Source organism: Molossus molossus, unplaced genomic scaffold, assembly GCF_014108415.1.
Source record: "Molossus molossus isolate mMolMol1 unplaced genomic scaffold, mMolMol1.p scaffold_m16_p_5, whole genome shotgun sequence".
In the NCBI taxonomy this organism is placed as follows: Eukaryota; Metazoa; Chordata; class Mammalia; order Chiroptera; family Molossidae; genus Molossus; species Molossus molossus.
The window spans coordinates 12,634,521-12,660,687 of NW_023425388.1; the positions used below are offsets into that span (position 1 = coordinate 12,634,521).

General features: G+C 51.8%; 1 protein-coding gene across 3 annotated transcripts in view; it reads right to left on the reverse strand.

Moving 5' to 3' along the window:
• Positions 1-3,838: 3,838 nt before the first annotated feature.
• The window catches only part of LSS (lanosterol synthase), a 29,651-nt gene continuing 7,322 nt past the window's right edge, over positions 3,839-26,167 (reverse strand). The window contains exons 6-22 of one of the 3 annotated variants that reach the window (XM_036242880.1): positions 23,844-23,940; positions 21,231-21,366; positions 20,834-20,942; positions 20,097-20,215; positions 18,796-18,893; positions 18,273-18,300; positions 16,244-16,300; positions 15,537-15,608; positions 15,200-15,250; positions 14,453-14,602; positions 13,643-13,739; positions 12,793-12,898; positions 9,882-9,947; positions 9,083-9,163; positions 8,501-8,671; positions 7,515-7,593; positions 3,840-4,811 (exon numbers count right to left, since the gene is read on the reverse strand). In XM_036242880.1, the coding sequence (XP_036098773.1) occupies positions 4,680-4,811; positions 7,515-7,593; positions 8,501-8,671; positions 9,083-9,163; positions 9,882-9,947; positions 12,793-12,898; positions 13,643-13,739; positions 14,453-14,602; positions 15,200-15,250; positions 15,537-15,608; positions 16,244-16,300; positions 18,273-18,300; positions 18,796-18,893; positions 20,097-20,215; positions 20,834-20,942; positions 21,231-21,366; positions 23,844-23,940 (1,649 nt within the window). In that variant the 3' untranslated portion in view covers positions 3,840-4,679. Of the gene's footprint in view, positions 4,812-7,514; positions 7,594-8,500; positions 8,672-9,082; positions 9,164-9,881; positions 9,948-12,792; positions 12,899-13,642; positions 13,740-14,452; positions 14,603-15,199; positions 15,251-15,536; positions 15,609-16,243; positions 16,301-18,272; positions 18,301-18,795; positions 18,894-20,096; positions 20,216-20,833; positions 20,943-21,230; positions 21,367-23,843; positions 23,941-26,167 lie in introns of all 3 variants that reach the window. The other 2 variants (XM_036242881.1, XM_036242882.1) reach the window with 2 other exon arrangements.

Below are 26,167 nucleotides of genomic sequence, written 5' to 3' on the forward strand. Positions count from 1 at the left end.
ATTCATGACCCAGCACATAGCCAATCTTAGTGACTGGCCAATGAACACCTGATAAAAATGTTGGGTGAGCCCGGCTGGTGTGGCTCAGTGGTTGAGCCCATGCACCAAGAGGTTGCCAGTTTGATTCCCCATCAGGGCACATGCCCAGGTTGTGGGCCTGATCCCCAGTGGGGGGCATGCAGGAGGCAGCCAATTGATGTTCTCTCTCATCGATGTTTCTATATCTCTCTCCCTCTCCCTTCCTCTCTCTCTAAAAATCAATAAAAAAAATTTATTTTAAATGTTAGGTGAAGTATTCTACACATGCCAGTTACTTCGAGCTGGTTGAAAATTTTGTGTCTACAATTCCTGAGATGAGTGATAAAATCTCCCACCTTGTTTATTTGTCTAATTCTCTCTTCAGTTCCACCAGTTTTTGTTTCATGTATTTTGAAGCTGTTATTAGGTGAATATATGTTCAGGATTGTTCTATCTTCTTGATGAATTGATGCTCTTATCATTAGTAAAGGTCTATTTCTGATACTATTCATACATTGGTATTAAAAAATAGCATTTTTGCTTTCTTATGATTAGTATTTTTGTTACATATTTCCCTAAACTTTTATTTTTATCCTGTATTTTATACTTAAAATTTCTTATGCACAACATAGATGGTTTTTCATGCTTTTTCATTGTCAATATGACCATCTCTGCCTTTTAAATGAAGTGCTTAGCCCTTTATAGTAAATAAAATTATTTAAATGGTTGGTATACTAATCTTTTAGGGCTGCCATAACAAAACACCAGAAAGACTGTGGGGCTCAGTTCTGGAAGTTCCAAGAACTGCATGTTCAAGATCCAGGTGTGAGCAGGGCTCGTTTCTCCTGAGGCCTCTCTCCTCGGCACGTAGACAGCTGCCTGCACCCTGTGTCCTCACGTGGCTTTCCTCTGTGCATGTCCACTCCTGGTGTGTCTCTTACGAAGACACCAGTTCTATAGAATTAGGGCCTCACCCTTATGGCCTCATTTAATCTTATCTCCTCAAAAGCCCTGTCTCCTAATTTAGTCACATATGAATTTTGGGGGAAACAATTCAGTCCATAAGAGTTGAATTGAAATTTATTCTGTCCCATCTGTTCTTTTTTCTGCCTTGTTTTGGATTGTTTTACCTCCTCTTTCTTACTTCAGTAATTTACTCTAGGGTTTACAATAGATTTCTTATTTATCACAATCTATGTTGAATAATATGCCACTTTGTGATGTACCATTTCACATACAAGGTGAGAACCCACAGCAGTACACATTCACCCTCCTCTAACACCCTTCCTGTCGTTGGTGTCATATCTTTTACTTCTCTATATCTGAAAACACCACTATTTTTTTTGCTTTTAAACATTAATTTTATATAAAGATACGTATATATAAAGATATTTATACACACACACACACAGTTGTTAATCTTCATCTGAAGATACTTTTCCATTGCTTTTTTAGAGAGAGTAGGCAGGAGGGAGGAAGAGAAGCATCAATGTGAGAGAGACACATCAATCGGTTGCTTCCCACACAGCCCTGACAGGGCTGGAGATCGAATCTGCAAGCCCTTGACTGGAATTGAACCTGTGACCCTTTGGTCCATGGCCAATGCTCCAACCACTGAGCCAAACCAACCAGGGCTAAAAGTTAGTAATATTTTAAAGAAAATATTTTAGCCTGGCCGGTGTGGCTCAGTAGTTGAGCATCGACCCATGCACCAAGAGGTCGCCAGTTCAATTCCCGGTCAGGGCACATGCCCAGGTTGTGGGCCAAATCCCCAGTCGGGGGGCATGCAGGAGGTAACCAATCAATGTTCTCTCTCATTGATGTTTCTATCTCTCTCTCCCTCTCCCTTCCTCTCTCTCTAAAGATCAATAAAGAAAAATAAATTTAAAAATATATATATTTTAAATGATGGGGGGAAAGCCTTCCATATTTACCACTTACCATTTCTGGCACTCTTCATTCTTTGGTAAGGACCCGAGTTTCCAACTGTTACCCCTTTCCTTCAGCCCAAACAACTTAACATCTCTCGCAGGACATGGTTGCTGGAGAAGTCCTTCAGCTCTCGTTTGTTTTTGCTTTCTCTGAACATGGAATTTAAGATGACCAGTTCTTTTTTCCTTTCAGCTCTTCAAAGATGTCATTCTACTCTCTTCTCGCTTACATTTTTCCTAATGAGAAGCTGGCCACCCTTATCTGTATTCACTTATATGTGATATGTCTGTTTTGTAAGACTTTTAGTCATTGTTGGTTTTTATAGATTTGGTTATGAAGTGCTTTTTTGGTTTTGTTTTGGGGGAGGGTCTGTGTGATTATTCTGCTACATGTCTGCTGAGCTTCATGGATCTCTGGGCTTATACATTTCATCATATTTAAAAGAATTTCAGCCATGATTACTTCGAAAGTTTTTCTGCCTTCCTCCGTCCCCCTTTTCTGACACTCCAAGTACACATATATTAGACCACTCAATACAGGGTAGGGCAAAAGTAGGTTTGCGGTTGTTCATATGGAAAATAATACATTAATAAATAATAATACAGCCCAGCTGGTATGGCTCCATGGTTGAGCATTGACCCATGCACCAAGAGGTCGCTGGTTTGATTCCTGGTCAGGGCACATGCCCAGGTTGTGGGCCTGATCCCCCATAGGGGGCATGCAGGAGGCGGCCAATCGATATTTTCTCTCATCGATGTTTCTATTTCTTCTCTCTCTCCCTCTCCCTTCCTCTCTTTCTAAAATCAATAAAAAGTATAAAATAAATAAATAATATAAGAATAAACTGTTTTGCCTACTCACAGCTATTAATCTACTTTTGCCTCACCCTATATTATAAAACAAGTCACTGAGGTTGCTTTGTTTTTAAGTCTGCTGGCCCCCACAGGTGTTTCAGTGCTCACCTATTCCTGAATGGCCAGGGGCCCGCCCTGCTCCTCTGCCTTCCCCCAGGAGCCAGAAGGCGCATCAGGGAACATGGGGTCTCAGGATCACTGCATCTCACACCCATACAAGACCTTGCTGTGGGTTAGGTGACTGAGGCTGCCCGAAGCTATGCAAACCAGCTGTTCTCCAGTTGTGTTAGCATAGGTCTTAGACACCCCCTGGGGCATCACTGTCCCCTCTCATCATATGGAAACTAATGTTTGAATTATTTTCACTAAAGAAAACAAGTAACTCTGAAGTTATCCATTTCACCCTCATCTTCCTGAGTGAGGAAAGGGAGTCTTTGAATGGCACCAGACATACCAAATGAAAATGCCAGGCACTAAGGTCCCACATCACTGAGGAGCCCAAGGTCCAGAACTGCTGGCCAGCGTGCCTAGTAAATCACGCAGCCATCCAGAGCTGTCCCTGCGGACTCTGTGCTGGTGGATTCTGCTGTGACCAGGTGCACTGTGCTGTGGCCCAACGAGGAACAGCACAACCAGTGGCATGTGCACCTTCTCAGCCACAGGGGTTCTGTCTTACACGGATCTTCCTCTCCGCTGCCTCCCAGAAAGTTAGCACCGAGCCTGGAGGCCAACAACAGCAAATTAACCAGACCCACGGGCACGTATCTCTAATGCTAACATCCCTCCCACCCCATCGGACTCTCCTGCCCTTATTTCCCTTTGCCTCGTGTCTCTAAACTCAATTCCTTTTTGAAACAAAGTGAATTATAAATAATTTATATTGTAGATGAAGATGAAAAATAAATGAAGCTGACCGGTTAACCTATGATTCTTAAATAATTGCTGGGAGACGAGAAGGAGGAGGGAGGAGAACGCCAAGTAGACTGGCTCGATCCTTACATTTTTATTGCCTAAATAAAATTGATGTAGCAATAGTGATTATGTTCATAAGAAAAAGTATTTTCCTAGAGGTAAGTTTCCCCTGTGAGTTAAACATTTCCTCAAAGGAAAGGGTATGAAGTTTAATTGTGCTGAACACAGATAATCTAATGTGATTCCAGAGAAAATTTCCCAACATAATATTCAAAATCTGTTACCTAGAAATAAGATAATTTGAATTCAAGACTTTTCAATGATTTACCAGGATAGAGAACTGGATTTTTAATCAGGTTGATACAAATATTTTCCCTTGAAATAACTGGAGATGCACCTGCTTATCTTCAAGCAGCTACTCTTGTTCCCTGAAACTGAGAAGTTGGTGAACCCAGACAGCCCAGACAGCCCAGACCAAGCCCAGGGGCCGCGACAGCTGCAGGGGGAAGGCCACGATGCAGCGTGGACGAACAAAATCTGCGGCAGGGTTGGCGTGTCTGGTCTTGGTACTCATGGAGCCCTGGGTGGCCATGGTGGAGGCAGGCCCAGCTTCTGCTCCAGGCTGTTCGGGGAAGCTGTCACCTTCCTCAGTCCAACAGACAGAAGATGCAGGAAGAGCTGTCTGGGAAATGAGCCCAGCACCAGGCAGGAGGCAGATAAGGCACAACTGCTGAGAACTATTATTGGTCAAGAAAGCCCTCCAAGCTCCATGACCACACATGGCCATGCACCATGCCCCTAGGTAGGCCTGGTCCCAGGACTCACTCCAGAAGTTGTGAATGAGGCAGTGAGGAGGGGGCTACAGGGGTACCCATGTCCCGGCGAGATGCTCCAACCTCGGTGAGCAGCCCCACGGAATCCCTGTGCCTGCCACCCACTGGCCAGGCACACGTAGGCCCCTTCTCAAGGATGACCAGCAAGGGCACTTTCTGGGTACAGGCGGGAGAAGCGGCCGAGGGTCCAGATGGGGAAGACATTCCTGTAGCTTGTGTAGCTGATGACACAGGACTTGTTGAAGACCCCGGAGTTGTTTTCCTAAAGGAATACAGGGACTCAGGACTTCCGGTCAAGATGGCGGCATAGGTAAATGCGGTATCGCGTCCTCCCACAACCACATCAAAGTTACTACTAAACTACAGAACAACCCTCATTCAAAACCGCCTGAAATCAAGCTGAATTGAAGTCCTACAACTACGGAATTAAAGCAGCAGCCACATCGAGACTTGCCCACCTGTGGCCGATAAAAATCAGGAGGATACCTTAACTGAGAAGGTCTTCCCTGAGGACTGAGGGGTCCCCATCCCACACCAGACACCCCACTCAGGGTTCCAGTGCCAGGAAGAGAATCCCCATAACTTCTGGCTGGAAAAACCAGCAGGAACTGAGGCTCAGGGAGGCTGAGGCGGCTTGAGCCCCAGGCAGCTCCTTAAAGGGCCCGCGCACGGACTTATCGGACTCTCTCCCTCTAAGCTCGGAGGGGAGGCAGCTTGAGGGGCACCAGAGACAAACAGGGAAGAACTGAGCTGTTTGGCACTGGAGCGAGGGCTGGAGAGGGGGCTTTCTCCGGGACAAACGTGCTGTCAGAGGCCTTTGTTCCTTTGATGAGCCCTTCACTGGGGCGGCAGACAGCTGTCATATCTGGGACTAGAGCAACCTGGCTCACACTGGTAGCCCCGCCCTGGTGATTCCCTGAGGCCCCGCCCCACCCCACCCAACTTTCAGGCCCACCCAACTTTCAGGCCCACCCAAGCTGTTGCCAGTTGCTTAACCATAGGATTGGCCTGTCTTGGATCCTGCTTCAGGTTTTCTAAATTCTTTCAAACAAGCAGCATCTGGTCTCAGCTAGCCCCATACCTCTCGTTAAGTAATACAAACACAGGGAGGCAGCCAAAATGAGGAGACAAAGAAACATGTCCCAAATGAAAGAACAGAACAAAACTCCAGGAAACGAACTAAACGAAATGGAGATAAGCAACCTAACAGATGCTGAGTTCAAAATACTGCTTATAAGGATGCTCAATGGACTTAGTGAGAACCTCAGTGAACTTAGTGAGGGCCTCAAGAGCATAAAAAAGGACCGGTCAGAAATGATGGATGCACAGTCAGAAATGAAGGAGACACTAACTAAAATAAAGAATAATTTACACAGATTCAATAGTAGAGTACGGAAATCCAAGAAGCAAACCATTGATTTGGAATACAAGGAAGCAAAAAACACCCAATCAGAACAGCAAAATGAAAAAAAGAATCCAAAAAAAATGAGGATAGTGTAAGGAGCCTCTGGGACAACTTCAAGCGTGCCAACATTCGCATCTTGGGGGTGCCAGAAGGAGAAGAGAGAGAACAAGAAATTGAAAACCTGTTTGAAACAATAATGGCAGAAAACTTCCCTAACTTCGTGAAGGAAACAGACATACAAGTCCAGGAAGCACAGAGAGTCCCAAACAAGATGAACCCCAAGAGGCCCACACCAGGACACATCATCATCAAAATGCAAAAGGTTCAAGACAAAGAGAGAATCTTAAAAGCAGCAAGAGAAAAGCAGTTAGTTACCTACAAGGGAGTTCCCATAAGACTGTCAGCTGATTTCTCAAAAGAAACTTTGCAGGCCAGAAAGGAGTGGCAAGAAATATTCAGAGTGATGAAGAGCAAGAACCTACAACCAAGATTACTCTATCCTGCAAAGCTGTCACTTAGAATCGATGGTCATATAAAAACTTTCCCAGACAAGAAAAAGTTAAAGGAGTTCATCACCACCAAACCATTATTATATGAAATGTTGAAGGGTCTTTTGAAGAAAAAGATAAAATATATGAATAAACAAAATGGCAATGAATACATATCTATCAACAATGAAATCTACAAACAAAATGAACAGGTAGAACAGAAACATTCTCATAGATACAGAGAACATTTTGTTGGTTGCCAGATAGGAGGGGGATTGGGGGAATGGGTGAAAAAGGTGAAGGGATTAAGAAGTACAAATTCATTGCTAGACTGACAAACCTCTAAGGGAAAGGGGTTGGGGGGTGGGAAGAAATAAACCAAAGAACTTATATGTATAACCAATGGACACAGACAACAGTGTGGGGAAAGGCAGGAGGGGCGGGAGTGGGGAGGAGGGGGTCCATGGGGGAAAAATGAGGAACATCTGTAATACTTTAAACAACAAAGATTTAAAAATCTTTTTAAATAAAAAACAAAAATACCAGAAAAAAAAAAAAGAACACAGGGACTTAAACTCAAAGGCTCCACCAGGTAGCTAAGGGGTTCTCCAAACCGAGACCCCAGGTGGAGGACTGGGCAGCTAGTGGTGAGTTCACAGGGCAGAGCCTCAGCCACAGTTCTCCCACACATCCCAGCTCCCGGACCCCTCCCCCTGCAGCACCCTTCTATCTGGTTACCAGGCCCACACAGGTGTGTCAACCCCAGTCTCATCCAGGGGAGGGTGGTTTGCCTCATGTGACCTCATGACCCCATGCCTGCAAGGATCAACAGTGAGGGGCCCATCAGGCAGAGCCCCAGGGCTTCCTCAGTCCAGCGCCTCCCAGCACCTTTTGGCACCACCAGCCCTGCCCAAGCTAGTGCTCAGATCTGCTTTCAACACAGGCCATTTGTGGGTGGCGTTTCTGAATCTCAAATCCCCAAAGCTAAACCCCACCTATGAGCACTGCACGAGGGACACAGGGCCAGGAGGGGATGTGAAACCGGAGTCAGTACTGAGCCCTGACAGCATACCTGGGGCCAATCACCATTGGGGAACTGTTTTCTCAGCAGACAGCTGACTCCTCTCTCTAGGACCTCTACACCAGGATACCTGTGGGAAGAAGAGGCAGTGAACACACCATCACCACTCAGTGGATGAGACCACACTGGCTGCAGCCAAAATCTAGCCCTCACCCCCCACAGCCCAGCAAAGGACAAAGATGTGAAAACCTTAATCCAACATACACAAGGTATTGGCACCACTAGGGACAATCAGCACACCTCAGGCCATCACTGCATAGCTACGATCTGAGAAGCAGAGGATGCAGACAGTGCGGGGGCACGCAGGTTAGGTGGGCATCCCCACAGACGTGGCTGAGGAAGGGCCCTGACTGCTCCAGACCTACCGCTCTGGCCCCTGCCACAAGGTGCTGCTCTTCTGCACCCCCTAGATGAGGAGGAGGCCAAGCCTGATGTCCACCCTGCCCTCTGATGCTCAGGGTCCTCTAAGAGCCACAGAAGCCACATATGCTAATCATCGCTCATCCCTGCAAGTTCCTGATCCCATCCCCGAGGTCCCCACAGACTAGACCCCTGCTGTCCAAACTAGCCTGGCCTAGTTTGTAGAGGGTTTTAGGAAGATTCCCCAAATGACCCCAAACCAACAGGGCAGCACAGACTGGGATACTGCACATGTCCATGTATGCATAAATGTGCATGTTTGTGTGTGCATAGATGTGCACATGCATACCCATAGCTGAGCACTTCTGTGGAAACAGACAAGACCACGGAGCACAGCTGTAAATGCTCCACCTCACACTGTTTCCCTGGGGCCTCTTGTGTCCCTTGTCACTGTGGGTATTGAGGCTCTTTGCAGGAACCCACTGATTCAGACAGACCTACCATTCTGCCCCAGGAACCCTGCAACCACACTTCCTCCCATCTCTGCATGCAGAGCTTAGTTGCCCACATCCCACCCAATTCACCAGGCTCAGTGTCCTGCCTTCGCCTGTCCCCACCTGACAGCCATCAACCCCATCAGGGCCCAGCACGTGTTGTGGATCTGGGACTGGGCATTCTGCACATAACGCCGCTGCTTGCAGGACTCGAAATCCTCCCCCCAGCCTCCATCCTCCATCTGCCGGGACAGCAGGAAGTCACAGGCCTGGGAGACCTCCGCACAGGCAGCCCTACAGAGACACCAGACACAGATGCCATCACAGAGTGGAAGTCCAAGACCCCTGGGTTCTCACCCTGGCCAGGCCTCCTCAGGGCCATGGGGAGGGGCACAGCACTTGAGGCCACCCCACCATGAATAAAGTAAAAAGCTTTGTAGCTGCAGGCAGCCTAATTGCCATGACCACCCATGAACACCCACCCAGCCAAGCAGAACTGAATGAGGCCACTGGACACAGCTCAGACTGAGGCCTCCACCCTTCCCTCAACCCAACCCAGTGAGTATACTGAACTCTAGCCTCTCCAACTGTTACTGTTTAAAAAATGTAAAAACACTTCCAAAATCAAACATCAAAGAAAGATGATCCCCAGCAAAATATCACACTGAGAAAACCCTATTCCCCCAGGGGGATGCCCACACTCACCCATCCTGGTAAATCTTCCCCATGCAGGCGAAAGCTTCCAGCCCAAACCAGGTGGCATAGGTAAAGCAAACCCCCCAGGAGCTGGAGGGAGACAAGGGGAAACGGAGCCTCAGCTGCCCAGGCCTCTTCACAGCAGGTATGAGAGGATGGGAACACCCTCCAGCGTGGGCAAGCTGCGGTTATTTTCAAGAAAAACATCCACATGGCCTTCACAAGCCACACCAACTGCAGAGCTTTAAGGCCAGTGAGACAGACCTGCCCAAGGTCCACAGGGGACACCTAAGTCCAATGGAAACACAAGCAAGATAAGAACTGATCCAGCCCTGGCCAGTTTGGCTCAGCGGTTAGAGCGTCGGCCTGCGGTCCGGAGAGACCCGGGTTCGGTTCCCACTAAGGGCACATACCTCGGTTGCAGTTTGTCCCCGGCCCTGGTTGGTCGTGCGGGTGGCAGCCACTCGATGTGTCCCTTCACGTCGATGTTTCTCTCTCTCTCCCTTCCTCTCTCTCCCTCCCACTCTATCTGTACAAAAAATGGAAAAATGTCCTCGGGTGAGGATAAAAAAAAAAAAGAACTGATCCAAACCCAGTGGGAAGACGTGAATAATCAGACCCAACCAACAAGGCACAGGCCACCAAGCATGCCCAACACACTCGCCAAACACTGCTGGGGTGAGAGCCAGGCATTCACAGGGTCAAGGTCCACCAGTCATCCGTCGCTAGCAGCTGCCTGCAGAGTCCTCTGGCACAACACATGTGCACTGTGAGTGAGCTGTGTCTGGGTCCCGCCCATCTCACTCACCCTTCCCAGGAGCCGTCAGCCCTCTGCTTCTGCCGACAGAATTCCAGGCCCCGCTCCAGAGTCTCCCTGCAACATCAGAGGACAGCCCAGTGAACATTCCAGCAAAACAGCAATTTACTTAGTTCTACCCATTCTATGGTCTCAAAAACATGAGCATGGTCTCTCTTTAAAAAATATGCAGCCCAGCCAGTGTTGCTCAGTGGTTTAGCATCACCCCATGCACCAAGACGTCGCTAGTTTGATTCCTGGTCAGGGAACATGCCCCAGTTGTGGGCTTGATCCCCAGCAGGGGCGTGCAGGACGCAGCAGATAGATGTTGATGTTTCTCTCTCATTGATGTTTCTACCTCTCTCTCCCTCTTCCTTCCTCTCTCTCTAAAATCAATTTTAAAAATAGTGTGTGTGTGTGTGTGTGTGTGTGTGTGTGTGTTTAAAAATAAACCAACAGTTCAAAGAGCAGATACAAGGTCAAAGCAGAAGCAACTATAGGACATAGAAAGGAGTTGAAATGTAAGAGGAAAGCAAACACTGAGGTAAGAAATAACATTAGCAGCAGCTGTAACAGGATCAATATCCCTGAAAACAATGTCAGTGACACAAGCTTGGGTAAATCACACAAGATAAAAGTTTGAAAATAAATAAAAAATCAGAGAGAAACAAAAGATTCAGAGGACAGAGAAGCTCTATTGCAAGTCTATCTGGTACTTCTGAAGAAAACCCAATTCTCTGTAAAGGCCAGAGAGGAAGTACAAGTACAGTCTGAGGTACCCATGACCCCTGCCTCCAGGCCTAGAAGTTTTGTAAGTGAATTTTACTAAACTATCATGAACAAGCATTCAAATCTCACAAAAACTCTTCCAGGGACTAGAAAGAGGAAGGAACACTCCCTAATCCATTGTAGGGACCAGCATAAGCCTTTCAAAGCCAGACGGGGAAGGTGAGGGGTGTGCCCTTTGGCTATGACGCAGTTCGGCACCAACGAATGCGGGTGCAAGATTCTAAACAAAATATCGGGAAACTGAACATGGTAGAGATATACTAATCAGGTTCATTCCAGAAATGCAAAGGTGTTTTAACATTAGAAAAATCTAAAATAATCATCCACAACACTAAGAGATGAAGGAGATAAATACATAATCATCTCATAGACATTGAAAAGTCATTTACTGCCCTGGCCAGTTTGGCTCAGCGGTTAGAGCGTCGGCCTGCGGTCCTGAGAGACCCGGGTTCGGTTCCCGCTAAGGGCGCGTGCCTCGGTTGCAGTTTGTCCCCGGCCCTGGTCGGTCGTGCGGGTGGCAGCCACTCGATGTGTTCCTTTCACATCGATGTTTCTCTCTCTCTCTCTGTTCCTCTCTCTCCCTCCCACTCTACCTGAACAAAAAATGGAAAAATGTCCTCGGGTGAGGATTAAAAACAAAAAAACAAAAAAAAGAAAAGTCATTTACTAAACACAGTATGCTCACAACAGAAAGAAACAACTTAGCAAATTAGAAAAAAAAAATTTTTGTTACCCAGAAATGGGGTTAACTATCAAAACCCTACTGCAAATATCATTCTTAATGGAGAAATATAAGAAGCATTCCCCTATAAAAAAATCAGGAAACGCAACAAAGATGCCACTATGACTACTTTCCTCAAAGAAAACCCCAGGCCTAGATGGAGTCTCCAAATACATTAGGACAAAATAGCACAGATCTCAAACTCTTTCTGAGAGCATAAAAAGAAAACATACTGTCCAACTCATGAGCCCAGCATCCCTTCACAGGAGACCCTGACAGAGACATTAGAATAAGAAAAATTACAGACCAGTTTCTCTGATAAACATCCTAAACAAAACACCTCTCAAACTTAATACAACAACATATAAAAAGGAAAACACGTAGGACCAAGTTGAGCTTCCACCAGGTCCCCCATGAAACACATGACAAGGGAACTGTCCCAGGAAGAAACCTCTGAAACCTGTAGCATGTACCCTATGACACAGCATGTCACTCCTGAACATCCTCTGTGCCCGAGAGATAAGCCCATGTGTTCAAAGCAGGATGATCCGTAATAACCACGAACACCCCCAAGGACCCACGACAAACACGTGGACCTGTGCTCAGCAGACATGCTGATGGCCGAGGACAGTGTGAACCACCGCTCTGCCACCCAGTGTTGTCAGCACGAGGCCAAGTGAGAGAAGCCAGGCCTCTGAGTTCCCACCTTGGGTCCTCTGGTGCAGAAGGGTAGCAGCCACAAAACCAGGAGGGAAGGGAACTTCTAGTAATTAATGTGTGTGCCCGCTGTGGTCACATGTTCCATCCACTTCACAATGTTCCTCAGGCACCAAACAGAGGGTCTGTGTGCTGCTCTGCACATATGTCAAACTTCATCGGGAAATGTTAAAAGATACATTTGGACACAGGTGGAGGTGGGGGGTACCGGTCTTTAACATTATTAAGAAGATAACTTGAGCCCAGCTGGTGTGGCTCAGTGGTTAAGCGTTGACCCATGCACCAGGAGGTTGCCAGTTCAATTCCTGGTCAGGGCACATGCCCAGGTTGCGGGCCTGATCCCCACTGGGGGGCATGCAGGAGGTGGCCAATTGATGTTCTCTCTCATCGATGTTTCTCTCTCTCTCTTCCTCTCTCTCTAAAATCAATAAAGAAAAAAAAAGATAACTTGAAAAATAATTCACTTCTGTGTTGTAACTGTGCTCCTTGGAGCCCCAGTACACAATCTGATGCACTTCAAGGAATACAACTCGGTTCAGAAACGCTGTAAACCCCTCCCATACCTAAATGAGCTTCACTCCAGGGCCTCCTATGCCATGGGCCCTAGTTAGAGGACAACAGCTCTCAGTATCATGTTGGCAGTGTCTGAGCTCTTGACCCAGCTGGTGGCACCCACGGCGGCTAGGCCACCCTTACCTGATTTCCCCTGGCCTGTGCTCAGGGAACTGCTTGTGAAAGTGCTTCAGCGCCTGCATCACGGCCGAGGTGCACTCCACGTACAAGTAGTCGATCATGATGTCCCCTAAGAAAGTGAAGGGCCAAGGCCTGTGAGCTTTACCTCAGCAATTCAGGCCAATCGTGAAGAACACAGCACCGTAACGCGCAGGGCCTGCAGGGCGCATCAAGGGCCTGACCATCCTTGGGGGAAATGAGGAAGCATCCCGTGACCAGCCCAGGCAACCCAGCCACCAGGTGGCAGGTGGCACCTACACAAGGGACCTGGTGGCCCATCTGCTGTGGGACAACAAGGCCAGTGGGAGGGTAAAGTAGGGGGCACACAGCAGAGTTGCACCCCACCCTGAAAACCTTCCATTGGATCGTGTTTGACAGCTATAGGAGGGCTTCGGGGACCACAAAGGCAGACCAGGGTAAAGAACCAGCCCTCACAGACCAGAACGAATACAGACAGCACAAGGACTCAGGGAGAGGGTCCCACCAACACTTCCCTGCAAGAAGCGCTCGGGAGACAGGACGGTCTCCATGGAGGACAGAGCAGGAGTCGGCCCAGCTCAGGCCAGAGCCAGATGTGACCGCCGAGACAGAACTGCAGCTTTCTGTTTATAGCAGGGGGTGCCACCCATGGAGGCCAAGGAGCATGGGATACCTGGTGTTTGGGGGGCTCCTTAAAGGAGCCACCATCATCCACCAGAGCTGTTGTGGGCACTGCCCCTGGTTAGGGAAAAACCTCAGGGCTCTGGTCAGCTCATCTGCCTTGGGAGTGGCGGGACCCAGGTTGTGCCCACATGCCGGCAGGCCGGTCACTCACCAAAGACCTCTGAGGGGTTGAGCAGTTCCAGCAGGTACCCCCCACGTTTAGTCTCGTAGGAGGAAAACCCCCCATCAGGGTTTCTCATGTTCAGCAACTGAAACCAGAAACCGCATATCCTGAGAGCTGAGCATGTGTGGGTGCCCAAGGCTGGGTGGGCTTTCTGGAAGCACCAGGGCTAAGCACCGACAGTGGTGAGTAGCAGGGAGCTAGTTTTCACATCAGACCGAGACCCTTGGGTGCCCTGAAAGAGGAGTGCAACCTTTATGGATCAGCTATGCTGTAAGTAACCATCTGGGAACACACCCTGACAGGCACGTGCGTTTATAAGTCATGTGTGTGCTGCTGAACCATGTGCCCTCCGCTGTAAGGCAGGCACTGAAATGGGTATGCTGAAAGGCTGTCCTCTTTCATCAGGCGCCCAGTGGAGACGACCAGACCTCCCAAAGGAGGCGCCTGGGAGTGGTCTGTGAGCCTCCAGAACTGGAGAGAAAATGGGGCCGCGGCAGCTACCCCAGACTGGCCCCATCCTGCCCTCGGTTGCTGAGCCCAGGTCACTGGCTCATACGCCCATTGGGGAAGCACAGGGCTCTGCACACACCCAGCCAGGACCTCCCACTGGCCTGGCACAGGTGCCACTAGAGGACAGGCCCCTCTGGCTTGTGGTCCTAGGCCTGAGTGTTGGCTGAAACCGTCCCCGTGGGAAAGGTACATGAGAACTCCTCTAAAACTCGAACCACAACCAAGGGACCCCTGTGTGATTGCACCCTCGGCACCTGGGGAACAGAGCCCCAGGCGCAGCAGCCTCACCACAGCAACAGCATCAAAGAGCCGCTCTCTCGGGATGTGTGTGGTGACAAAAGGACACTTCTCCTGCACGAGAAGGACAGACTTCAAGCCCTCAGCTGTGCAGTCGGCGACGATCCAGCTACAATCCACAGTACTGAAGGGGAAGCCACCCTGGAAAGCACAGAGACTGTGACTGTGGGGGTGGGAGGCTGAGCCCACACCCATCTTTGGGGTCACCCAAAGCCACTGCAGCCTCCACACCTGCGGAGACACACCCCAAGCTGAACATGTGCACAGGCCTCCAGCTTCCAGCACGAGAACCCCACGAGACTGGAGCCTCTCCCCATTATCACCCTCACCCCACCACAGGACGGACACAAGAAACAGCCACAGCACCCTCCTGAACCCTGTGCGGATGCAGTCACAACTGCGTCTACACTCTCACTCACACTGAATGCCCTTGGTGCTCCCTGTCCTCCCCATCACTCTAATTCACAACGTGACAGCTTATTTCATGTCTGGACATGTGTCTGTATGGAAGCGTCTTGGGACACGGACGTCCACCTGGCATGTGAAGAGGCTTACACAAGAGCAGCCTCGGCTGTTCGCGCCTCAGTCAGGGAATTGTAGGAGCGTCACTGGAGCCCACATGTGCATTCATAGAGCAGGAACCCACAGGAAATTGAGGGAGAAGCCCTCCTTGAAGGCCAGGCCCAGCTAACAGGCAGCCTCTCCCAGGGTTTGGGGTAGTAGGCATGACTGCGGTACCTTGCTCATCTGGCGATAGTACTTCTGGTAGTCGGGTGGGTTGTCTGGGACCTGGGCATTGTCCGAAGGGCACATGTGGAAAGCATTGGAGAAAACGTGTCACCGTCACACCAGACACCAGGGCAGGGCCAGCACAGCAGGACATGCGGGGCCCTGTGCTGTGGCCTCTTGGCCATCGGTGCCTGAGGGAGCCTTCAAGGTATCACCCCCATGACCCACTGACCACAGCCCCACCCACTGCTGGGAGACACAATCAGGCGCCCCTTGAGCTGGAGAAGGCAGGGCGGAAGGGGAAACCTCTGCCCATGGGAGGCCTCTCACAGCCCCCAGGGTTCACCTGTGAGATCCGCAGGAACTCATGCGCCTTCTGCAGGCAGGACGAAAACTCAGGCCTGTCGTGTGCACCTGCCTGGAAAAGAGAAGAGGCTGAGCCACTGGCTGCAGGAACCAGCGCGGGCGGGCTGGTCTCCGGACAATCCTGTTGACTCTTGCCAACCCTGGGAACAAGGACCACACTCACCTGGGGTCTTGGGTCTGCCAACAAGTCAGAAAGACGTGACGGAGGGCGGGCAGGGAGGCATGTCCACACCACGCCCACTCACCCACACTCAGGGTCCTGACCCGTCCAGCGCAAGCCCCATGCAGCGCAGGCCCCACAGAGCCCAGACCCCTCCTCAGGGCTCCCCAGGATTCCACAAACTATTCCACCAGAATAAAAACACACTCCTGCTTCTCTCTATGTGCTCAAAGGCTCTTTTCAAAGTGTCCAAGAGGAACAGCTTGAGTCTGAGCAGAGCCTAGAGCAGTCCCCACTGCTGTGTCTCTGGGACAGCCTCTCCAGCCTCCCTGATCCAGAAGCCTCCAAGCCAGCCCACTGGCCAGAGCTGCCAGACAAGACCCAGCCTAAGCTGGACCATTGCCAGAGGCCTCGGAGCCCAGGAGAGTGCAGTCAGGGCCAGCAGGTGTTGTGCCCGCGCTGGGCACAGGGGTAGGTGCACAGGAAGATCAGCTGGAGGCTGAGGAACAAGGAGACACACCGCGTACCTCCAGCATAGCCTGGATGGCGAATGAGGTATCCCAGATCTGCGAGCCGTTGGTGCCCTGCACACAGAGAATGAACCATTACAGGAGCCAATGACTGTCCTCCCATTTGCCCACTCCTCTCAGAATCCGACAGAGTCTGGAGGCTGCCACCAGCTCCCACAAAGAGGCAGAAGCCCAGCATTTCCTGACCTCTGGCTCTGGGTTCTGTGCACACTTCAAAGCCCATGATGGCTGGAGGGGCTGGTACTGCAGGTAGCCCTACCTGCCTTCACTGGGCCAACCAGCCAGAACCGGACCGTGGCAGGGTACTTCAGGATTTGGACAGCCACCTCCTGTGGCCTCCACTGCCTGTGGCCTCTACCCACCCAATGACAGCCTCTGGCTCTGTTCACAGTAATAACTAGAAACACCCCCCACTTCTAAGGTGGTAAGGGCTGGCCAAGGCCTCAGAGGGGCTGAGAAGGCCCCCTTCAAATCCCACCCTGGGAGCCTGGTTCACTGGTCAGCACTCTGGTCCCACCAGAACACCGATGACCAAACCCCAGTGAGACAGAGCAGGACTGACGGACAGGCAGATAACAGGATGGGAGTAGAAACACCTTAGCCAAGACCAACGGGCAGCACCAACGGGGCAGCAAGTATCAAGGTCCAGTGGGATGTGTGTGGGAAGAACACACACCACCAGGAAAGCCGCCTGGCCAAAAGAAACCTGGATGAGATCAACCCTCAGGGTCTAACCACTCGTTTGCTGGAGATACAGGGCCCAGAGGAAGAAATCGGTCAGAACCAGGAAGAAGGCACTTGGGATATGGCTAGCGGAAAGCAACTACAAGGATCAGCCCCTGGGCTCTAACACTGATGCCAACAAGCACAGCACAGACCATACGAGGGCATCACTCGTGGTGGCGGCAGCACAGAGGCTTCCTAAAGACAAAGAAGCCCCAGAGCACAGGGCACTGAAAGGGCCCACACAGAGGCTTGCCACCCTCTCCGACTTGGCATGTTTTGAAAATCCTTTTATAAGAGATTGGCAGGAGCTGGGAGAGGGGCATGCCTGGAGAAGGTACCAAGGTGAGCTCTGTGCTGGGGGTGCTGGCCCCATGCCCTGTCCCAAAACCCAGTGCCCTGTGCACCCCAAGGACCATGCTGGAACCTCTGCACTCCCACACTGAGCCAGGCAGGTATAGCAGACAGAACTCCTCAGCGTGGCCCAACAGCTCCCAGGCTCGCTGATTCCAGAGCCGCTGCAGACAGAGGAGGTCACCCCAGGAAACCCAGCAATGTGACATCCCACCCCAGGGTCACACAAACAGAAAATATGAGCGGGCTGGGGGTGGTGCACACAGCACAAACCAGTGGGACACATGCAGAGAAGGGCCATGGGAATGTATCTCAGGGCTGGAGGACAAGGCGGGAGCAGCTCAGCAGGTGCTAGGCTGGGGGTATGGAGGGCAGGGCTCTCCTCCTACCTGAAGCCTAAATTTCATTAGTCAGGCCAGTGTGTGGGCTCTGAGTCACTGTCTCCTCCTGACCTGCAGTTCTGAACTGCTCTGGCCCACAGCTCCCAAATGACGGCTGCAGACCCTCTGTGATCCCATAACCCTTTGGGGCTCTGACCCTCAGTGTTCCCACAACCCTGGGGGGCTCTGACCCTCAGTGTTCCCACAACCCTGGGGGGCTCTGACCCTCAGTGTTCCCATAACCCTGGGGGGCTCTGACCCTCAGTGTTCCCACAACCCTGGGGGGCTCTGACCCTCAGTGTTCCCACAACCCTGGGGGGCTCTGACCCTCAGTGTTCCCACAACCCTGGGGGGCTCTGACCCTTAACACTCCCACAACCCTAGGGCTCTAGACTCCCCTGCAGGCTGACCAGCCCAGGTGGTGCCCCATGTCCCTCAGAGACAGGACGGAGGGCCTGCAGCCGCTCACCACACTGCCAGACCTTGTGAGGAGTGATTTTTGAATCTCAACAAACCCACAGGCAGGAACGGTTGCAAAGGAAGCGGGCAGCCGGCCCTGCAGCCCTCACCTGCATCTTCATGCCGTCAAGGCCCAGCCTGTGAGGAGAAAAGCCAGGTCAGGGAGCAGAGGGCAAAGAGCTGGAAGTCAGGTGGTGCCCAGAGCCCACACTGTGCAAGAGACTCAAGGACAGCTCCCCTTCCCCCCAGCCATGTTAAAGGGCAGCAGAAGACCCCCTCCATGGCACAATCCATAACTGACCAGCTCTCGTCACCAAAGCCTTCCTAACATTCACCTGAAGCTGCCCTGTCCACTCACAGGCTTCCCGGTTTTGCCTTCTGAAAGCACCCAGAGTCTGTGCTAGGGGGTGGACCTTTCCATTCAAAGACAACCCTCCCCAGCTTCCATCGACCCTGAAACAACTGGTTCTAGCGTTATGCTAGATCCACTGCACCCTCACCAGGACACAAAGAGAGACACAGGCACACACCTGCTGCTGTAGCAGCAGGGCCCATGAACACTACACCGTGCTCTCAGCCAGGTCAGAGACTAACCATGACACCAGCCAAGCCAGCCCTCCCCGCTGCACTCACCAGAGGAAGTCAGGGATCCTGGAGACATGCTCCTGGAAGACACTGGAGGCTGGCCCATCCACGTGCCAGCGCACAAGCATGTTGAGGGTTTTCGAGATCTGTAGGGGACAGGCCTGTCAGGACTCTGCTCTAACCTGGATAGAGGATGTAGCCCAATCCCACTGAGGGCCCAGCACAGCACCCCAGGCCAGGCTGGCCCTTCTCCTCTAACCCACATTCCCAAGCACACGCTGCTTCCAGGCCCTGAGAGAGAGAGAGCCACCCTGGTGCCCAAGAAACCAGGTCTCCCAAGGAAGTGGGAAGGGGCCGAGGGTGTGCACAGAGGAGGGAGGGAGACCTGTAAGAGTTGTGAGCCCAGCCAGCAGGGGAGCAAGCAGAACCACCACGTGGGTGCCAGAGCAAGCTCGTGGGATCTGAGGGGCACAGGGGAAATGCAGAGACCAGACTTGTGCACAGGGGCAGGTGTTCAGGGTGCCATGCTCTAGAGGCCCAGACCTTCAACTCTGGGATCTCATAAGTCAAGACCCAACTGAAGCCTACATCTAACTTAAGTCAGACATGCTTTATGCAGCATTAAGTCAAAGCCTGAGAGTCACACTGCTGCTAAAAGAAACACAACGGACTGCTCTGCTGCGTGTCATCATTTTCAATCCACTGGGGTCCCATGAGGCCCAGAAAATGCCTGGGGAGCAGGGCTGGGAGTGGGGCTGGGTAACACTGTACCAATTGGGTGTACCCCAAGAACCTGGTCATGGCCCACCCAAGGGTTCAAAACCACTCTGCTTCCTGCACCCATTGCCCATGGCCATGAGCCAGCCTTCCCCACCTATACTGGCTGCTGTGCATCTTGCCACACAGTCCCCACAGGTGTGTCCACACCTGGCCCCATGAGGCAAAGCCAGGTGAGGAGCCCAGAGGCTCAGAGCAGTGAAAGTCAAGACCCACGTCACAGGGCTCGGGGGCATCCAGCAATGGAACCCAAGCACCTCTGGTGCTCTAAAGCCCATAAGAGAAAGGCAGATAGAGGTTATCAGGGGTGGGGCTGGCCAGAAAGATCCTGAGAAGTAGCCTCAAAGAGCAGCGTTCAGACACACCAGATGGTGGGGGTGGGAGGAGGACCAGGCACAAAGGTGATGGCAGAATGTGGTCCTGTGGGAGCACAGGATCACGTGCAGGGAGACTCCTACTCCCAATTCCACAGAGACTGGTCTCTGAGCCTTCCGCCCTGATTCCTGGCCCACCCTAGGGCTGCAGTCAGGTGCCCACCCAAGGCCAACACCCAGCGGACAGGGAGGACTGACCGGGCCAATGCTTAAGCACTTGGTGAAGCAGTCATCGGCCACAATGTGCTCATACAGCTTCTGGATGGCCCGCTGCCGCAGGCTGGTGCTATGGTAGCATTCGTACAGGTTGAAGATTGCTGCAGAGGCAAGGACATCAGCAAGCAAAGGGCACAGAGGAGCTCCAGGCCCTAGCCCAGCCAGGCACAGAGCCCCCAGAGCCCCTCCAGTCTGCCCTACTCTGCCTTCCTTTCCTACTGTTCCCCCATGACCCTTATACCCCATACCTTGCCTGCCCCCACACTCTGGCATGCTGCCGTGTCGTGTTAGGAGGGCTCCATAACTGGAAATCCAGCTGTTTCTCAGCACTGATGGGACAGGGACCCAGCTACTACCCAGGGCCCGGCACAGAGGAACACGACTGCTTCCCCACTCAGCACCCTGTGCCGGCCTCTGGGGATGGGGAGGGGTCCCACAGGGCAGTGAACCTGGACTGGGCCTGGTGGGAACTGCCCTTCTCTCCCCCAGGGAAGGAATGACTGTACCCTCCAGGTCCCTCAGCTCCAAGTTCTCTCATCTAGGAGCCCAAGACCCAGGACTGCTCCAAGGGCAAGGGCAAGGGCAGGTCTGCTGGACACGAGGCACACATAGCCCGCTCGTCACCACATGACCCATACAATAGGAGAGAACAAACTCATCGTCACCTCAGATGTCAGCTGACCCCAGAGAGGCCCAGCCAGCCCCAGGGAAGCACCCACCGTGCACCAAGTGGAGCAGCCAGCTGTGCGGCGTGTACACTTCATCGGGGGCCACATTGTCCCTCTGTGCTGGCCAGCTGATGCTGGCGTAGTCCTCCACATAGAGCTCCTGGGGGTGACAGCACCTCAGCACCAGGCTGCCTATAGCTGTCTCCTCCCTCTGCTCCCCCAGTGCACACCCTGATGAACACCCCACACCCCAACCCCACCTGAGGGCCTGCTTCCCAGGGATAGGTGCCTGTGCCCCATCCCTCCCCAGGAGCCCCTCTGGGCAGTCACTGAGGGGACAGGAGAGGGAGGCCTCACCCTAATCTCAGGGGGCTCAGCTCTGCAGGCCCATGGGAGCAGGCATGCATAGCCAGCCGGACTTCAGAATGGCCCAGATTCAGGTCCTCACCTGGCGCAGGCTCTGAACCAGTGGGTCCTCCTTGGCCTTCAGTTGGATGGCATAGCAGTAGCTCATGGGCAGGTAGACCTGACGGCAGTGGCACCAGAGTGTGGAGGGGTGTGCAGGCACCCAGTCCGGAAGCAGCCTGGGGAAACAGTGATTAGCGGGAGCCCTGGCCCCACCATCAGCACCACCACAGTCCCAGGCCTCCCAAGCATGGACTCAGGGTGCAAAATGTCCAACCCAAGCCGCCAAGGCTAGCACTTGCACAGCCATGGTCCCATGGGGAGCAATCAAACCCCCTAGGTGTCCCAGGGCACAGGCCACTCCTGGTTCAGCCAAATGCATCCCAAACCCAGGAGACTTCAGGGCTGTCTGTGACAAACCACAGTAACATGGAATGTTAATAGTGAGAAACAGGTGAGGGGTCTGTGGGACGGCTCTGGACTATCTTTGCAACTTTTCTGGAAATTGAAACAACTATTCCAAAATAATAAGTGTATTTAAAACAGTTAGGCCTGCCCGGCAGTTGAGTGTCAACCCATATCAACCCAAAAGGTCACTGGTTCAATTCCTCGTCAGGGCACATGCCCAGGTTGTGGGCCCGATCCCCAGTGGGGGGCATGCAGGAGGCGGCCAATCAATGTTTTCTCTCATTGATGTTTCTCTCTCTCTCTCTCTCTCCTTTCCTATCTCTCTAAAATCAATAAAGAAAAAATTTTTTTTTAAAAATAAAATAAGCCCTGGCCAGTTTAGCTCAGCGGTTAGAGCGTCGTCAGCCTGCGGTCCGGAGAGACCCAGGTTTGGCTCCCGCTAAGGGCATGAACCTCGGTTACAGTTTGTCCCCGGTCCTGGTTGGGTCGTGTGGGTGGCAACCACTCAATGTGTCCCTTTCACATCGATGTTTCTCTATCTCTCTCTCTCTCCCTCCCTCCCACTCTATCTGAACAAAATATCAAAAAATGTCCTCAGGTGAGGATAAAATAAAATGGTTAGGCCTGAGCTTTTGATTGTGACCTCCACCCATGTGTCTTCTGACATCAGCACAGCCAGGCCACCTTCCCAGGTGGGTGAGCACCTGGATTATTTTCTACACCCTCCCCTTCAAGTCCCCGTCCTCATGTGCAGGGCACAAGGGAGGCGCAGAGCTGAGTGTATCCACCCAGCTCCCAGTCATGAAGGTCGAGCAGATGTCTCCCAGCCTGAGGCCAGTTCCCTCACTTTCTTGCAAGTTTCTCCACTCAATTTAAAGGATATTGGTTTTTTTTTACATGTTGGGTTCAGGTCCTCCATCCTGCATACCTGCCCTTTACTCTCTAACCCACACCCCTCTCAAAACTCTAGCAAAGAGTGGCAATGACTGCCAGGGCCCCATCTCATGGGGGACACAGACAACACAGTTCCCCAACAGCAGCCTGACACCCACACCCCCCTGGAGCCTGCTCGGTGCCTTTCTTCACTTACTCCTTCCACACCAGTGAGGTTCACAGCCCAGCTGGCAAGCTCCCCAGTGAGGAATGTTGTAATGGCCCCCTGACGCCTCCCTGCCTCTTCCAGAGTGGCCAGCCTTGGGTAACAGAATCCCTCCGCCACTTTACCTTGCTGTCCCTCTGCCACCATCACCCTAGCCTCGTAGCTGTGGTCCTTTCATCAGGACCCTGCAGTCATCTCCCCAGTGGCCCCTTCACCAGGCATTCTTCCTCCACCAAAGTCACCTAACACAAGGGCCCCACAACCTTCCTGATGCTTCCTGGGGGACCTAACCCTGCTGACAGTGCTCCAGGGGGCCAGCAGGGTTCCGTGATCTCACCTCCTATAAGGCATAGTGGGGTACATACATGCATATGAATGTTTGCTGGGGATAAATCACAGCTTACACTAGATATTCACAAAATGTTATAAGACACTGGTTGTATCAGACAATAAGGAACTAGTGTGATTTTACTGAGTATGTACATAGTATTGTGGTTGTGTTCAAAAGAAAATTCTTGTCTTCTAAAGATGCACACTGAAGTGTTCAGGGGTAAAATCTGATGTCTGAGATTAATTTTAATATTTACCATCGCCCTATACACTGAAAGGTTGCGAGTTCGATTCCCTGTCAGAGTACATACCTAGGTTGTGGGTTTGATCCCCAGTCTGGTGCATAGGGGAGGTAACCAATCAATGTTTCTCTCATATCAATGTTTCTCTCTCTCTCCCTTCCTCTCTATCTAAAATCAATAAACATATCCTCAGGTGAGGATTGAAAATATTATTTTCAAAAAAAAAAAACTTGTACCATCAAAAAAGACAAGGGAGCAGATAAAACAGCACAGCACACCCCAATAGGGGGGCTGGTGAGGAGTGCTGGGCTTTTACCTTCTCCATTTCTGCAGATGCTCACAATGTCCGTAATAACAAGATGCAATCATGCTCATTTAGGCAGCAAAGCCAGAGCTTCGCCCTTCCACCCCAGGGGCTCTGTAACAGTCCTGCAGGGTGACCCACCTGCCACATGGCCCAACCCAGGGCACCTCCCTCCCTCCTTCCATCGGTCTGCAGCAAGGGACCCAGGGCCCTGTCATTCCACCCAGTAGGGCAGCAGGGACTGGGCTGCCATGTCCCCAGAGGCAAGCGTACCACATCTCGGGGATCAGAGTGTTGAGGCCTTCCCAGCTGTAAACGTTCAGAACAGCCAGCCAGAATTTCCCCCAGGATGGGACGGCCACAGCTCCACCTGGGGAGAGAACAGGCCCACGTCATCTCCCTCCAAGTGGACCCTCAGGAGTCATGCATGCCCTTCTTGCAGGAACTGGAGGCAGGGGCCTCCAAACCCCATGAGAAGCAGACTCCAGAGCTGCTCCGAACTACCCAACACCACAGCTGCAGGGTGGCATCAGCAGCTTCCCCAAAATGAGTGTGTCCAGTCCTTCCTTTGGGAAGGAGACACACAGGCAGCTACCTGGGGAAGCTGAGGGCCCAGATGCACACAGCAGCCTGTACCACATGTGACTGGAGAAGGTGATGAGGGGCAGTGAGTGCACACACTCGGCCTTCTCCTCTTAGGGCCACTATAACTTGCCCCTGACATGCACGCCCCCACTTGGCAGGCAGGTCAGGAATCCAACCTGGCTGTCAGTGACACTCTAGCCCAAGTTGGAGCCACCCCAGCAGCACGGGTCCTAGGCACAGAAACACCATCCTGGCTGTGCTTCACAAGGAGGCCTCGCCCAGACGCACGTATTTGGAAGTCAAAAACACAGGAAGCCACCAGGGAAGGAAGGTGCCCAATCACCTTCCCTCCCTAGGCAAGGAGCCCAAACACAGCTGGTGAGACCAGAGGCTAATGGGGAGCTCACTGCAAGAATGACACGTGAAAAGAATGCAGGATTTCATTAGAACGCACACAGGAAGCTTAACCTAGCTGGGCAGGTCAGGAAGGGATCCGGGAGTAGGAACATCCAAGGTGCCAGGTAGAGGATGAGGAGGAGCTCCCATGGCAGTGGGGTGGGGTGGAAGGCAGGATCCCAGGCAGAAGCAGCAGCATCCAGAGCCCTGTGGCGTGAAGGGACTTCAAGGAGCTGACAGCCCGTGTGTGAGCTCCAGAGCAGGAGGACAGGTGAACAGAGAAATGGCCATGAGAGACAGGCGGTAAGACCTGCCAGGTTCTGTAGAGCAGCAAGATAGCTCTCAGATCAGTGAGAGCCGTGGAGCCATCCCAGGGCTGTGATTATTAGCCTTCAGAGCACACAGGCAGGGGGAGTGCTACCTGCTAGAAGCCAACTCAGCAAACTGGAGGGTATATCTTAACTTGCTTTTAAAAAAATTACTGGTCAGAACCACCTGAAATCAAGCTGAATGGAAGTCCTACAACTACGGAATTAAAGAAGCAGCCACACCGAGACTGGTAGGAGGGGCGGAGGCGGAGGGGCTGGTCCCACACCCACGTGTGGCTGATAAAAATCAGGATACCTTGGCCAGGAAAGCCCTCCCTGAGGACTGAGGGGTCCCTGTCCCATACCAGGTGCCCCGCTCAGGGTTCCAGTGCCAGGAAGAGAATCCCCATAACCTCTCGCTGTAAAACTAGCGGGAACTGAGGCTCAGGGAGGCTGAGACGGCTGGAGCCCCAGGCAGCTCCTCTTAAAGAGCCTGCGCACGAACTTATCGAACTCACTCCCTCTAAGCTTGGAGGGGAGGCAGCTCGAGGGGCACCAGAGACATACAGGGAAGAACTGAGCTGTTTGGCACTGGAGCAAGGGCTATAGAGGGGGCTTTCTCCTGGACAGACGTGCTGTCAGAGGCCTTTGTTCCTTTGGTGAGCCCTTCCCTTGGGCAGCAAACAGTCACCATATCTGGGACTCCAGCAACCTGGCTCACCTGGTTGCCCCGCCCTGGTGATCCCCTGAGGCCCTGCCCCACCCAACTTTCAGGTCCACCCAAACTGTTGCCAGTTGGTTAACTATAGGATTGGCCTGTCTTGGATCCTGCTTCAGGTTTTCTAAATTCTTTCAAACAAGCAGCATCTGGTCTCAGCTAGCCCCATACCTCTCGTTAAGTAATACACAGAAACAAACACAGGGAGGCAGCCAAAATGAGGAGACAAAGAAACATGTCCCAAATGAAAGAACAGAAAAAAACTCCAGGAAAAGAACTAAACGAAATGGAGATAAGCAACCTAACAGATGCTGATTTCAAAACACTGCTTATAAGGATGCTCAATGGACTTAGTGAGAACCTCAGCGAACTTAGTGAGGGCTTCAAGAGCATAAAATCGGACCAGTCAGAAATGAAGAAGGCATTAACTGAAATAAAGAATAATTTACACAGATTCAATAATAGAGTAGGTAAAGCCAAGAAGCAAACCATCGATTTGGAATATAAGGAAGCAAAAAACACCCAATCAGAACAGCAAAATGAAAAAAAGAATCCAAAAAGATGAGGATAGTGTAAGGAGCCTCTAGGAC